The sequence below is a fragment of the Ambystoma mexicanum genome, chromosome 6q (genome assembly GCF_040938575.1).
Source record: "Ambystoma mexicanum isolate Mex_15411 chromosome 6q, UKY_AmexF1_1, whole genome shotgun sequence".
Taxonomy (NCBI): Eukaryota; Metazoa; Chordata; class Amphibia; order Caudata; family Ambystomatidae; genus Ambystoma; species Ambystoma mexicanum.
Genome location: NC_090937.1, coordinates 1,385,551,443 through 1,385,564,743, shown reverse-complemented (window position 1 = coordinate 1,385,564,743; position 13,301 = coordinate 1,385,551,443). Strand labels below are relative to the sequence as shown.

General features: G+C 41.6%; 1 protein-coding gene across 1 annotated transcript in view; it reads right to left on the bottom strand.

Annotated features, from left to right (window-relative positions):
- Nucleotides 1–13,301, bottom strand: part of CPZ (carboxypeptidase Z) — a 435,147-nt gene that overhangs the window by 170,906 nt on the left and 250,940 nt on the right. The window contains exon 3 of the mRNA XM_069632030.1: nucleotides 5,306–5,680. Within this exon, the coding sequence (XP_069488131.1) occupies nucleotides 5,306–5,680 (375 nt within the window). The remainder of the gene's footprint in view (nucleotides 1–5,305; nucleotides 5,681–13,301) is intronic.

Sequence of the window (13,301 nt, the reverse complement as noted above, 5' to 3'; positions counted from 1 at the left end):
CAAAGCATTCCAGCCTGCCCTACAGACAAGCGAGGTGTCTGAAATGGTTGGGTTGCTTATTTTACATCTCTCTATGCTTCCCTTTGGTTAGTCGAGGTAGAAAGAATTTGCCTAAGTTCTGGTCCCTTGGCCCTGAATGATAAGCAGGACCTAGAGGGTCTAATTAAAAGATTGAGTTTGTCACGCGCCCCGGGTCCTGATGGCCTGACTAACTTTATACTTAAATAGGCCCCGAATTATGGGCCAAATTAGGTTTTCTGATATTTCATCAGATTATAAAGACAAAGGCCATCCTAGCTCCTGGACATCGGCAATAATAATACAGATTTTTTAAAAGGGGGTAAGTTAAACGCATAAAACTACCACCCTGCAGCACTTTCAGAGGTCCTTGGCAAATTATTTGCAGCAATACTTCTTGGCCATTTAGAACGATGGGCTAAGGAAAAAGGAGGTCTAAATCTGAGTCAAACAGGAATTACCAAAGGAGTGGGTACAGACCTAAACATTTTTTTACTAAATATTTTGAAACTAGGGGCACTCGGGAGACGTCCAAAATTATTTTGGACCTTTATAGATTTAGAATAACCCTTTGATAGTGTCAACAGAGACAGGCTATGGAAGGAACTTTCAGCCTGGAATTCTCCCAAAGACCTGCTCCAGTGTATTACATAAGTATATTCCAATACCAGGATGCAGGTCAGGTTGAACAACCAAGGTGTACTCTTCCTAGTTATAGAAACTTATAGAGAGTTGAAACAGGGCTGCCCTCCCGCTCTTTTTAATTTATACTTATCAGATATGGAAGAACTCCTGAACAAAGCTAGGTCATTCCCCCCCAAGATCAATGGAAGGCCTGTACCTTGGTTGCTCTATGCAGACGATTTGTTTCTTATAGAGAAAACTCCCATAGGGCGCCCACTTAGGTTGATGCAGTCACAGGCGTATATGGTATGACTTTAAACTTAATCTAAACATTTTAAATGTTGGTGTTTAGTCCTTTAAGCGGGGAAACACAAAAATGCAGGTGGCAAGTGGGGAGTGACATATTGGAGCAGGTGTATTCTAATTTATACTGAGGGATTTGCCTGAATAAAAGTCTGAAAGAAAACCCTTGGGCCTTGGATCTTAAAACAAAAGTTAAGAAACTAGCTGTACAGGGGGCTATTTTACATAAAAGGTATGGTAGGTTTACAATGCTCCCAATTCTAAAATTTTACAAACAAAAGGTTGTGGCGATCCTATTTTATGAGGAAGAGGCAGGTTTAAACCTGCCATGGCAAATATGGGAAACCTTAGAAGGATGGTTCTGGAAGAAGGTGTTATGTTTTCCGAGGAGCATACCTGTGGCCACAATTCGCTATGAATTGGGATCGCAATCCCTATACTCTAAGATTCTTTTGTAATCTCTGTTTGTGGTGCGGAAATGTAGTATGCATGATTCTGCTTCCTCTTATGATGTTTTGAAAACAGATCCAAGGGAGGAGGTTACATGGCCTATTGATCCTCGGAAACAGAAATGTATATACTGTATGATGGCCTTCGAAAACCTTGATGATTAATCCTGAATCGGGAGAAGAAAGAAAGTTATATACTTTCCTTCAAATTGGGTTTTGAATCCTGTGCGTTGAATGTTATACCTAGGTCTCGGAGCACATTTCCAAGCTTGTATCATTGAAATCCATTTCTTCATTTAAGTTCACATTTGCACCCCACCAAGGAGGTAATGTTTCAACGAGTGTCATATTTGCCAAATAACGAGTTCTGTTGAATCACTAAAAACATATAATAATTGATTGCCCATATTTGACAAGATTAAGGACTGTCTACCTATGTAATTATGTTGAGAATGTATCCTCATTATCTCGGGACGAATGGTGGTGTTTGTTTTTAGCTGGTGAAAACCTGTTGTTGTTATTTGCAGGGGTAACATTTTTAGATGAAGTTCTTAAAGTACCAGAGTGATCTTTGACTACCTCAGGCTATTTTAGTTTGTTTGAGTCTTGAAGTGTATTAATTATGATGAAATTGATTTTAAGATTGATGGATTGTGTAAGGAAGGCATGGTTATCAGTACAACAGACACAAGGAGTACAATCCAAGGGTGTTTATTGAGCAGTATATAGGTGAGAAAAACACCTAATCTAAACCTAAATCTAAGATGGGAGCAGGCTACAACCATCAAAGTAAAGAAAACGCTGTCCTACTGGTGTTGTGTCAAAACAAAGTGGCCTATACTAATAAACCTATTGCCAACTCCTTACTCTATATAACAAAAGGGTGTGGGACAATCATATGTATAACAAAAGAGTGGAGTAAAAACTGAAATGTCCAGAAGGGTTTTGGTAGTTCAGGAATGCGGAGCTAGTGCACTCCCTTCCCCACGTTATATCAAGGGACAGGGCAGAACAGTGGCATGGCTGTGAGCACCCCTTGAGTCTATAGGCATCAGAAAGTAGTTTTTCAGAAAAGGCAGGATCCTTCAAATCAATGTCTTTTACTTGGAATCACAAGCTTTTTCCCACGCTCTCACCATGTGGGATACCCCTCTTCCCCCGGCCTTCTCATGATACCCCTTCATTGGGTTCACCTTCTTCTTTACACCACTGTTCAGTCACTTTATCAAAATGCAGGATTAACCTTCCCTTGCTTTCACTTGGCATCCCTCCGTCGGGTTCAATTTAGCCTTCAAATCACAGTTCAGTTAACTTTACCAGTTCTAGTAGCTTATAACACTCAGGCGCGCTGAATGTCGTTTTACACACATATTTGGTGCACTTTCACCGATTCACTCAGGTCCCCCTCGTCCGGGCTCAGACCTTCCTCTGTAGGCAGTTCTGGCTTCCCTCGATCAGACACGAGCCTTCAAACCGCTAGCATCACACTTGTTACTTTGCAATCTTTCACGCTTTCACTTCAAAGTACTTGCTGGTTCAATACAAAGAGCCTCATTATGCGGAGGGCGGTAAGGGATTAATGGCGCTGTTAAAGGTGCCGGAGCCATTAACCCCATACCGCCCTATTATGAGGTCCCCTAGCGGGACCCGCTCTGGACTTCTCGTTTTACCAGACGTCCTTTGCGGGTCCCGCGAGGGGACAAGCATGCTAACAATGGGCCCATCATTAACGGCCCCGTTGTTAGCATGTTCCCCTTCCCCATTGAGCCCTATAGGGCTCAAATGGGAATGGGGATTCATTTTTGCCGGGTCCAAGAAGGTCGGCATGACCCGGTAATTTCCCATTTCATGGACCCGGTAAAAATTCCTTTCCGGCGGCAGCCGTGCCCTTAATATGGGCACGGCTACCGCCTAGGTCCTAATGAGGCCCCAAGACTTCTGATAGGCGATCGCGTCTCGCTGGGTCACTCTGTTATATTGTAGGAAGTGTGTTTACTTTCAGCAATCAGACTTCTCTTTCTCATGGCTGCTGTCCTGCGTGCAGCCCACAATACAGGATACAGTTCAAAGGTGTATACCGGCCTCCTCTTCCGAGGCCTACTGGCATCTGCAGTTCTTAATTAGCATCACAGGGCTAATAATTCCTTAGGTTACTTTATACTTCATTTCACCTTTTGTCAAAGACTTTCAACTGTACATGGGGGGGCTTGTACCCTTGACTTTACCCTAGTATGACCATTTAGAGTGTTTGCCTCCTCGCTCGGTTGGCCTCTCAAGTGCTTCATATTTCTTTGGAGGCTTCTCTCACACGCACAATCTCAGCATTCTTCATTCTTGCTACAATGTGCTTTCACTCGTGGTTTCCCACCTACCCAACTAGCACTTCAAACGTTATCTCCTTTTAATTTATCAACACAAGACGGTCTCACATTTCATTCACCGGCAGTGGCTGATAGGTTATCAAGACCTTCCATCTAGTCAAGTCTTTTTGCCTAGCGTGGCTCGTTTCCTTACACTGCACATGAAGGAGGTACCGCTGTGACTTTCTGCACTAGCAGAGGGTTGCCCTTTTGGGATTCTGCAGCGACTTTCAACCTGCAGCTGGTAGGACCACAGCCTTTCATTCGCCTCCTTGTCCCATCGGCTCTGCTTCCATGTTCATGTTGCCTTCCCGGGATTTCCTGTCCTTCCGTTCTGCTGGTCTTGCTCGCTTCGGATGCCCTTCTCACATTTCTCTCTGGGTGCTCATGCTCTGCCTTTTTTCCCAGTGGCGAAAGGTAACAGGTTTCGGTGTGAGTCATCAGGATCAAGTGCCTAACTCTTCCTGACCCTGATGTTGGGATATGTCAAACGAATAGCTGTGTGTGAGTCTGTCTTTCCCCGAAATGCTTTGTCCATGCAGCAGAGTATGTGTAGGAAAGGGGGGGGGGGCGGTAATGTTCCTTGTTAGTACATGGGACATGGAGGGTTTATAGCGGAATGGGAAAGGATATACTGCATCTCTCCTCTGGATGCCCCACTCCCAATATTGATGGCCATACCCCGGCCACCTGGATGACAGATCCTAAGGGATTACTGGGTGAGAAACACTTTGGTTTCTCACAATTTCTACTTCATGAATTTTGTATCTGAAAGGTTTGAAAGAAACCAAGCACTAACAAAGAAAAAAACTGTTCCTATACATCGCTTGGAGACTCCCTGACTTTAACATCTTTCAAGTGTTCCACATCTTTATCTCCAGATAAGGTGTCAGTCACAACCTCAAATGGCTATCCATCTACGATCACATGTATCACAACATCGACCCCACTTTTTCATCCAGAAATCCTATTGAGAAGCATGCAGTCTGCTATGCACCCAGCCTTAGGTCATTAAATTCACTGCAGTAGATTGGAATGGGTGTTATTGACACCTTTCCCTCATTAAACACTCTTGGCTTCCCCTCAGGCCCTTTACTCTGTTACAGCTCTCGATCCCGGGCCTTATTGATGTATTATGTAGGCACAGAAAAAGTCATTAGAGGTCTATTGCAATGTACCGATCATTCTTCATACACGTATTCAAGATTTCATAATTGATGGCACGACTTACAGAGAGAATTTTAAGAAATGGTAATGCAGTCATGGTTATATGTTTCATATTTGTTTTAATTTGAATATGTTTGCTATCATCCAGGCATTTTAAGAGTTGCTAGCATGGCAGAGGTGACCACTTAAGCCACCTATTTATCTACTTATTTCAAACAACGGGAGAGCAACATGTTGAGTGACTTTCATATTGCCCTATATTTGCTATAGGGTAATTATGTCTCTGTTGAGTCAGTTTGAATGATTGTTAAACAGTGTCAACAAGTTCATTTTAGCCCTACATATTGAAGAAAAGTAAAGTCCGGCACCAGGCCGCCATGTTACCTCTCAGTTTCTCCAATGGGTTGTTGCATCCTTCTTCTTTGCCGACGAAGAAACGGTCGCAGTCCAGGAAGTAGGGCCAGGCCATGTCTATGGCATCGAAAGCTGGAAGGCAGCTTTTCCTTAAAGCGTCACATACGCTTCGGCATGGTTTCACCACTTTGCCATTCTCACACCGCGGAGCCAGTATGGAACAGCCCATGAGCCTGATGTCGGGGTTACATTCGCCTTGAAGCAAAGTGTCTATGACACTGAGCAAGATATACTCTGAGCTGAATTCAATTTCTTCCCTCGTTTTGTGATTCAGCAAATTCGGAAGTGTTGTTTTCGTGTAGGGGACATCTTCACAATAACCCAGGGAGAGATCCCCGCATGTGGCTGAAAACAGAAATATATATGCATATGATTAGAGCAGGTCACCTGCAGTCATGATTAGCAACTTGATAAGAACAAACTCTACAACCATTTATGCAGAATCTTCAATACTTCTAGTTCAACTCTTACTAAATATGTACTTCTTAGGTTCTATCCACCCATATCAAAATTGCTCATGCACACTTTCAAACAACTTTCTTCAGCAACATTCTTTGTTAAATCTTCTGGCCAGTGCCGGCCTTAGTGGCGGAAGTTGCCAAGGCGGTTTAAGAAAAATGTGGCACTCCCCGCGTGCCCCTGGGCAATGTGGGGGGATGGGAGTCATGGGGACGGTGTCCATTTTTTGTTTAACCCCCCCTTCTGATGCACGAGTAGGGAGTAATCACTGGAATAGGGCGCTCATGCAAATAATTCAAACACGCCCTATTGTAATGGCAGTGACCTTACTCCTGTGTCAGAGCGGGAGGTAATCATCTCAATGTTTTCGAATCAGCACCCGATTGTTATTAAATGTGCCTCACCAGCACAGGTGCATTTAATAACAATAGGGTGCCTGCCGCGCCTTCTTCCACTATGCCCGCTCGGGGGAGCCCTTGAAAGACTCCCCTGAGTTGGCCGGAGGCTAATGGCACCTTAGGGGGCTGATGGCATGTCGGGCAGTCGCCTGGCTCGGCCTGCCCAAAGGACGGCCCTGCCTCTGGACCACCAAGCTAATGACATGAATGGTATTTACTTAGCTAGTCCCTCCTGGAATTACCCAAGCTCAATCCTGACAATAGATCAACGTCTACTCATGCGTTTGCAAAAAATAGATGGTGCCTGTCCCTCTTTCCAAACCATTATTTCATAAGGCAATGCCCAGTGAGTGCACCTGGTTATCAATACAGACACATAAACAACCATAGACCTAAAGTACTGCAATACACACACCGACTTTAATAGAATTGAATAAAAGAACACAATATGCTAATGAACAGCCTAGACTCCTAAGGAGCTATTATCCAGTCAGGCACCCACAACCTTTAATGGGGAATACATGTAGGAGGAAAAGCTCACAAAATAGGCAGAGCGTACCCTTTTGCGAGGGCGCACAAAGTTGTTGCCCCTGTGATATATCTACTATGGACCAAGGGTGGTAGCTCAAACCCAGTTCCTCCACAGGTCTCTACAAAGGTGGCCTTGGTTCATGTCCTAAAGTAGTCTGTAGAAGGTCAAGTTGTCTGTAGAAGGTTTTGCACTCAGGCAAATATACAAACATTGAATCCGACCAGTGACAAAGGTGCTATGATATACATATCCATCAATGAAGAAAATAATTTCCAGAAGATGACAGTGAAGAACAATATCTGAATATGAAAATGACCCCTGTAAAAAATACTAGTCAAATTTATAAAAGTAGTGTAAGATATGGATAACATACCCCCACAGTATGTTATAAGGATAGTGCAAGTCACCTAGATCTGTGACCAAATAGAGGTCACTGAATACTGAGATGACAGGCCATTTCATTTTGACATAAAGTAGGGGGTATTTTATTCCTTATAATACATGTCAACAGACTGCCATTATAATGAGGCAATAAGTCCCGAGCCTGCAAGCCATTACTGTATAAGGTAGTATCCCTGGGGCCCATATTACAGGCCTGAACACAGCTGGCAAAAACACAATGCAGAAAAAATGGCCACCGTGGACAGGAAAACATAGTCCAGTCTGTTTCCACGGTGGCCATAGTAAACCAAGAAAATAGCCGCTATGAAAGCGGAAAAGGAACTACATGTTGTCAAAGAAAGTATCAAAGATAAGTGACATCTCGGACTCGAGATGAAGAGGCTAATGCTACAGAAACAATGAAGATATCAAGTTATTTTACACGTGTACAAATGCAAATAAACGCAAGTAGACAAAGTATTCTTGAGGCTAGCTATGTAGTGAAAAGATTGCGACAAGCGCCAGTATGTATATATATTTATGGAGATCAAGAAAATATTGGCCAATCACTGGTATATCCTGAGAAAAGATCCAGACATTAGCTCAGTGATTAATGTGAATCCAAGTGTAACATTCAGAAAGGCCAACACTTTACAATCTAAAGTTTCTCCAAGTATGTTTCAGTCCAAATTAAAAACAAATTGGCTACCAGAAAAACTAGCAGAGGTGTGTAAAGTGCAAAGCTTGTAAATTTGGACAAAACACGAAACAATACATTCACCCCCGAACAGGGTGAGATGTCAGGATTACCAAAACCATACATTGCAGTACAAAATGTGTAATATATGTGATAACTTGCAGCTGTAATCTATGGTACATAGGAAGTACAAAGCTGGAAATCAAGGTCAGAATCTTGCAGCATCTTAGAGCAATTAAAAACATGGATCCCACTTATCCTCTAGCGAAACATTTTTCTGATATGTGTGTAGGTTGTGTGTGTGATTTCTTTAATGTATGTTTAATTGTGGTTAATACAGTTTTTAATTCTATTTCACATTTGAAAATTTAGATATCCAGGTTTTAGCACATTTGCTTAATATGTTTTTACTGGCACCTTGCTACTCTGATTACAATAGCATCAAGCTAAAATGTGGAGAAGACAAACAAAATCATGCATGATAGGGTGAGACATTGGGATGCAATTAAATATGTTGGAACACTAATCCGCCCGATAGGTAGGAACTATATACAATAGGAGAACACATTACATTGGACTAGATCCACTATATAGGTGTAGATACAATTAAATGCCAAATAGAAAGCTACTAGATAATGCATGTATTCAATTAATGTTGTATTTTAAAAGCACCAGGCACTTTATCATATGAGGCATTGAAACTCAATTTCAGGTGTATATATAGCATAATTGCACATGTTATTACAATCAGTGGATATTGCACAATGCACTAGGCACTTTATACACATGGCATAATTAGTCATCCAGTAAGTAGCTAAACTTGCCAAAAATATAAGATCACTTGATCTTTATTAACATATTAATAGAATGTAGCCTCCTTCTAAGCATTAGTCACTTTATTTTTGCAATCTAATTGTTGAATATAAAACCAAATTGAAAGTGTATATTTCTACCTTGTATATTTCATCCAACAGTGCAAGCTGCTTATCTTAAGCAAATGTTGCACCAAATTACATGCAAAACAAAAGTTTTGTCTTTCTCCCCCTATCCTTTATCTCTCTCCATAGCACATGCATTTTATAATATAACATATTGGATACTACTTTGCCTAAAACTGTTTGTGACTTTGAAATGTACGCGGTGAGAAAAGGCTCATCAAACGTGGCTGCCACTAAAAGGCGAACAGCAATGGTAAAAACATAGGTCTAGTGGTTACAATACAGGAAAGAGATCCAAGCCAAACAGGAAATTTAATATAATTCATTGTAAACATGGTGCCAGTTACAATCCGACGAAGCCCAGTTTGGGGTAAAATGCGTTAATGCAACTTTTTCACAAGTGTGCGCTCGCATGTCCTCACCAAAGAATAAAGGACATTTTTACTAATGGAGAATGCACAACACAACTGTGTGGTGTACTTTTTTAAGGAATGCAAGATGGAGGAGTGTCGCTTTGGATATATATATATATATATATATATATATATATATATGTATATATATATATATATATATATATATGTATTACATGGCCTACGGTAGCAGCCATGTAGTTATGGTTAAGTTGCCAAACCCATAGGAAGAGCACTTGAGCACTTTTTGGGTGGCTTATAAATTTGCTCCCCCTAGACAAATACTCACCAAACTTTGCAAAATAAGTATATGGCCCGCTCTGAACTTATTTGCAAAGTTTGGTGAGGTTTGGTCAGGGGAAGGGCAAAGTTATAAAGGGGGTCCCAAAATTATAAAAAAAATTCCCATATACATAATGAGAAAAAGCTTTGCTCATACCTACAGTCCAAACCGCTGGACGGATTTTCACCAGATGTGCGGCAGGAGTGGCAGCTTGGTCCCGAAAGCGTGCTTTTGTTAATTTGGTGTAAATCCATCCAGTAGTTTTTTTTTTAAACAACCAAAACGTAAGGGAAAAAAATGAGTGATATCTATGTCCGGTCCGCGGACTCACTACCCTGTTCAGTCCATGGACTGGCCTTTGATTGGCTGTACTGCCCGTAGACTGGCCTCTGATCGGCCAAAGAAATTCACAGACTTTTGTGTGGTCCACGGACACTGGGACGCAGCCGCTGATTGGGTGGCGAGAAAACGTGAAATGCGTCTGTTTTCCTGAAACGCCCGCCATCCTGGATTCGCAGACTTTTTTGGAGTCCACAGACATTAAAAAAAAGAAGCAGCAATGCACTTGTCAAACTCAACAAACAATCTCTGGGGATGTGGGAGGGATGAGGATTGGATTGGATATGGCCAAAAGAAGCCAAAAAACGGGTTGTTTCACCCCCCCGAAAGTCTGCGAACACTCCAGATGTCCTGGGGCAGTCTTGTGGTGTTCGCAGACACTTCAGATGTCCTAGGACCTCTGTACCTATTTCTGCATTACAGGGTTGGGGAAAAGCAGTTTTTGGGTGGCTTATAACTTTTGCGCCACTCAATGAAACTGCATGTAATTTTGCAATTGTATTCGAGAACTAATCCCGAATGGTTTTGCAAAATTATTTGGGATTCTGTCAAGAGGGTGCAAAATTAGAGGGGGCGTCCCAAAATATTGTTAAGGCATATAAATGTGGTGTCATTTGATGAATCTACACAACGTTTGGGAAAACGATTTTGGATCTAGATATACGTAGTTTTCTAAAGTTTGGTGGGATTTTCTCAAGAAGGGGCGAAATTAAAGGGGGGTCTCAACATTTTTAGATGGTTTATAACTTGGTTGCTATTTGACGATTGTGGACAAAAGTTTTGAGAAAGATTAGAGACCCAACCTTCAATGTTTGTGTAAAGACTAAATGGATTTTGTCAAGTGGGGCTAAGTTATATGACTATTGTATATACATACATTTTGACACTTTTTAAAAAATAAAACATGGGTGGATTTCGAGCAAACTTGTGAGAAGAATTGGCAAGGACATTAAAGCATGGTTTTGCAAATGGGCCTGTGTTTTATTTTTTGACAAGTGTAATAATGTAGGTTCAAAAAACAGTTGTATACCTTTGGTGACTGAGGTATAGCCTGTGGCCGTGGGCAGTAGCCAGATTGTCTGGGTCATGGCATAAGGTTATGACACAGACAATCTGGCTACTGGCCATGACTGCCAGGGATGAAAAATGGTGTTAAAGTGGCTGTGTCTACCTGGGACCGGCTTTGTGGTAAAGTTATTTGAAGGTACGATAGGTTTGAGAGGGGAAAAATGTGCTTGTGGTAATATTTTCATAAGGTTTTGCAGGCTGCCATGGCAAGGGAAGAGGGGCTGTGTACGGAGCCCCGCCTTCTCTTTAAATGTTGGCTGTCTCGGAAAAGGAATTTCCTTCCTACAGTGGGACGATGTATAGTCCCGCTATAGGAAGACAAATCTATGTTTTAGCACCCTGGGTTCCACTTAGGGGCTGCAATGGACAGTAATGGTCTATAGCGCTCCTTATTTATTTATTTATAATGCACCAATGCCCGCAGATATCAGGCTGTGTGGTTACAGTATTTGTTGAGGAAGATGAGGTGGAGGAAGTTTACTACTTGCTGAGAAAGGAACAACCTTTCTGAGAGCATTGCAGTCATTGGATTTGGTGTGGCGGCGCATGGAGGTGGTCCCGTAGGAGTACTGTCCAGGTAGTCTGCGATTGAGTACAAAATTGCTCTCAGTGCATTTCACTTCAATAGCTTTAGCCTTTGGTACACTCCCAACAGTAGAAAATAACTGGCGCACCCATGATTCGATCTTGGTGCTAGAAGTAAAAGCACATGTGATGTCATCAGTGATGTCATCAATAATATTTGTGATGTCATCTTTGATGTCCTGGGTGTTCGTCCTAGCAGTGCACAGTGGTGGCGCGAGTTATGGTTGCTTAGCTTCCCATAACTGGTGAATTTCGGGGGGTTTTCGGTTTTACTTGGAACCATAACATCCCTTTAACACAGTTTTTTCATTGAATATATATATATATATATATATATATATATATATATATATATATATATATATATATAGAGAGAGAGAGAGAGAGAGAGAGAGAGAGAGAGAGAGAGAGAGATAGATAGGAGTAAGTAAAGTGTGAATTTTTCCACTATTCCACTACGCATTATAGCAGAGCTAGACCAGAAGAGGAAGGCCTCTTTTCCAGTGTGTCACAGTTAAGAAAGCAATTGAATTACAGGAGTAAATCTCAGAAGGGTGAGGCTGGATCAGTGTGAAAGAATAAAACTCCTATTCAGAAGACGTGAACGAAAACAAGGAAGACGTCAGAGGTTCATTAAATAATAGTAGTTCAAATGCACCAGAGCTCAAATTTGTGGTCTTCAGTCACATTGAGGGATGGAACTGGACAAACATGATGAACTACACTTATGCAAGGAGACAGAGAATGCCTCACCTCCCTTGTATTCTCCAGAGCAAAGAACATAGCCAAGGGAGAGTTCAAAGCCTTAATCGACGTGCACACCACTGAGTTGATGACAGATGGTAGGCTAATTGGTGGGAAGCTATAGTTATGACCAGCCCACCAGCACCAAGTAGTCCAGACTGGGTGCTGCTGCCATAGGTGGAAAGGTACTGACGGATGTTGCAGTGCCAAACAATTATATGGGGCCACGTAGTTAAGAGCCCTATAGCTTGTGTAACCAATGGGACATTGTGTATTTAGTGACATCATAGTGACCTGTTTGAGGGGTGGGATTAGTAGTCCCACCTGATGTTAAAGAGCCTATCACTTTCTTAGACTAGTATGGAATGTATACCTAGATGTTCCCTTTAAACCTATCACATTTGCCACTAGGTTTTTGTAGTTTGCCACTTCGATGACGTTAGCAAATACGTAGGTTGACATTGGTAATGACGAGTTTTTGTTATAAAAAAATGTTTTTTTATTAACTTCTCTGAGAGATCATGCTGTGAAATGTCAGTTGATGTCTGTTGTACTCCATATTTTAGATAATTGATATTAAAACAATCAACTTTGCCAACTTGCTGAGTTGTTTTGATTATTGATGTTTGAGTATGTTCTGCATCCCCATCCATCTCAAAGTATTGCTGCCTCGTTTTAAAGGGCTGGATCGGCTGTCCCGGTTCACGTGGTAGCAGAGAGATGATGGTTAAAGAATCGTCGACATAGTAAGCTTTGGGGTCCCGGCAATATTGGATGTCAGTTTGTCTGTTTGTTCAATGTGTTGTATAAATATATATTTAATGAAAAATTAATAGATACATTAAGAGATGTGAAAAAAGAAAGTATGGAGACTTGAAATGTAATTATTCATTAGTCGAATTTAATTGATGGTGTCTTATGAACAAAATAGATTGGAATAAAACCGTGATATAGAAGGCTTAGAGCTGCAATGATTGGTGCACGATCATGTTGTATTATGTTTCTGAAAACATATTTTTTTTAAAGTGCAACGAGAAAAGGAGAGTAGTGACAGTCAAGTGTGACAAGTCAAAATGGAGGATATTACTCCGCTTATACATCTATGCAAGCAGTTGCCAAAACACGCACC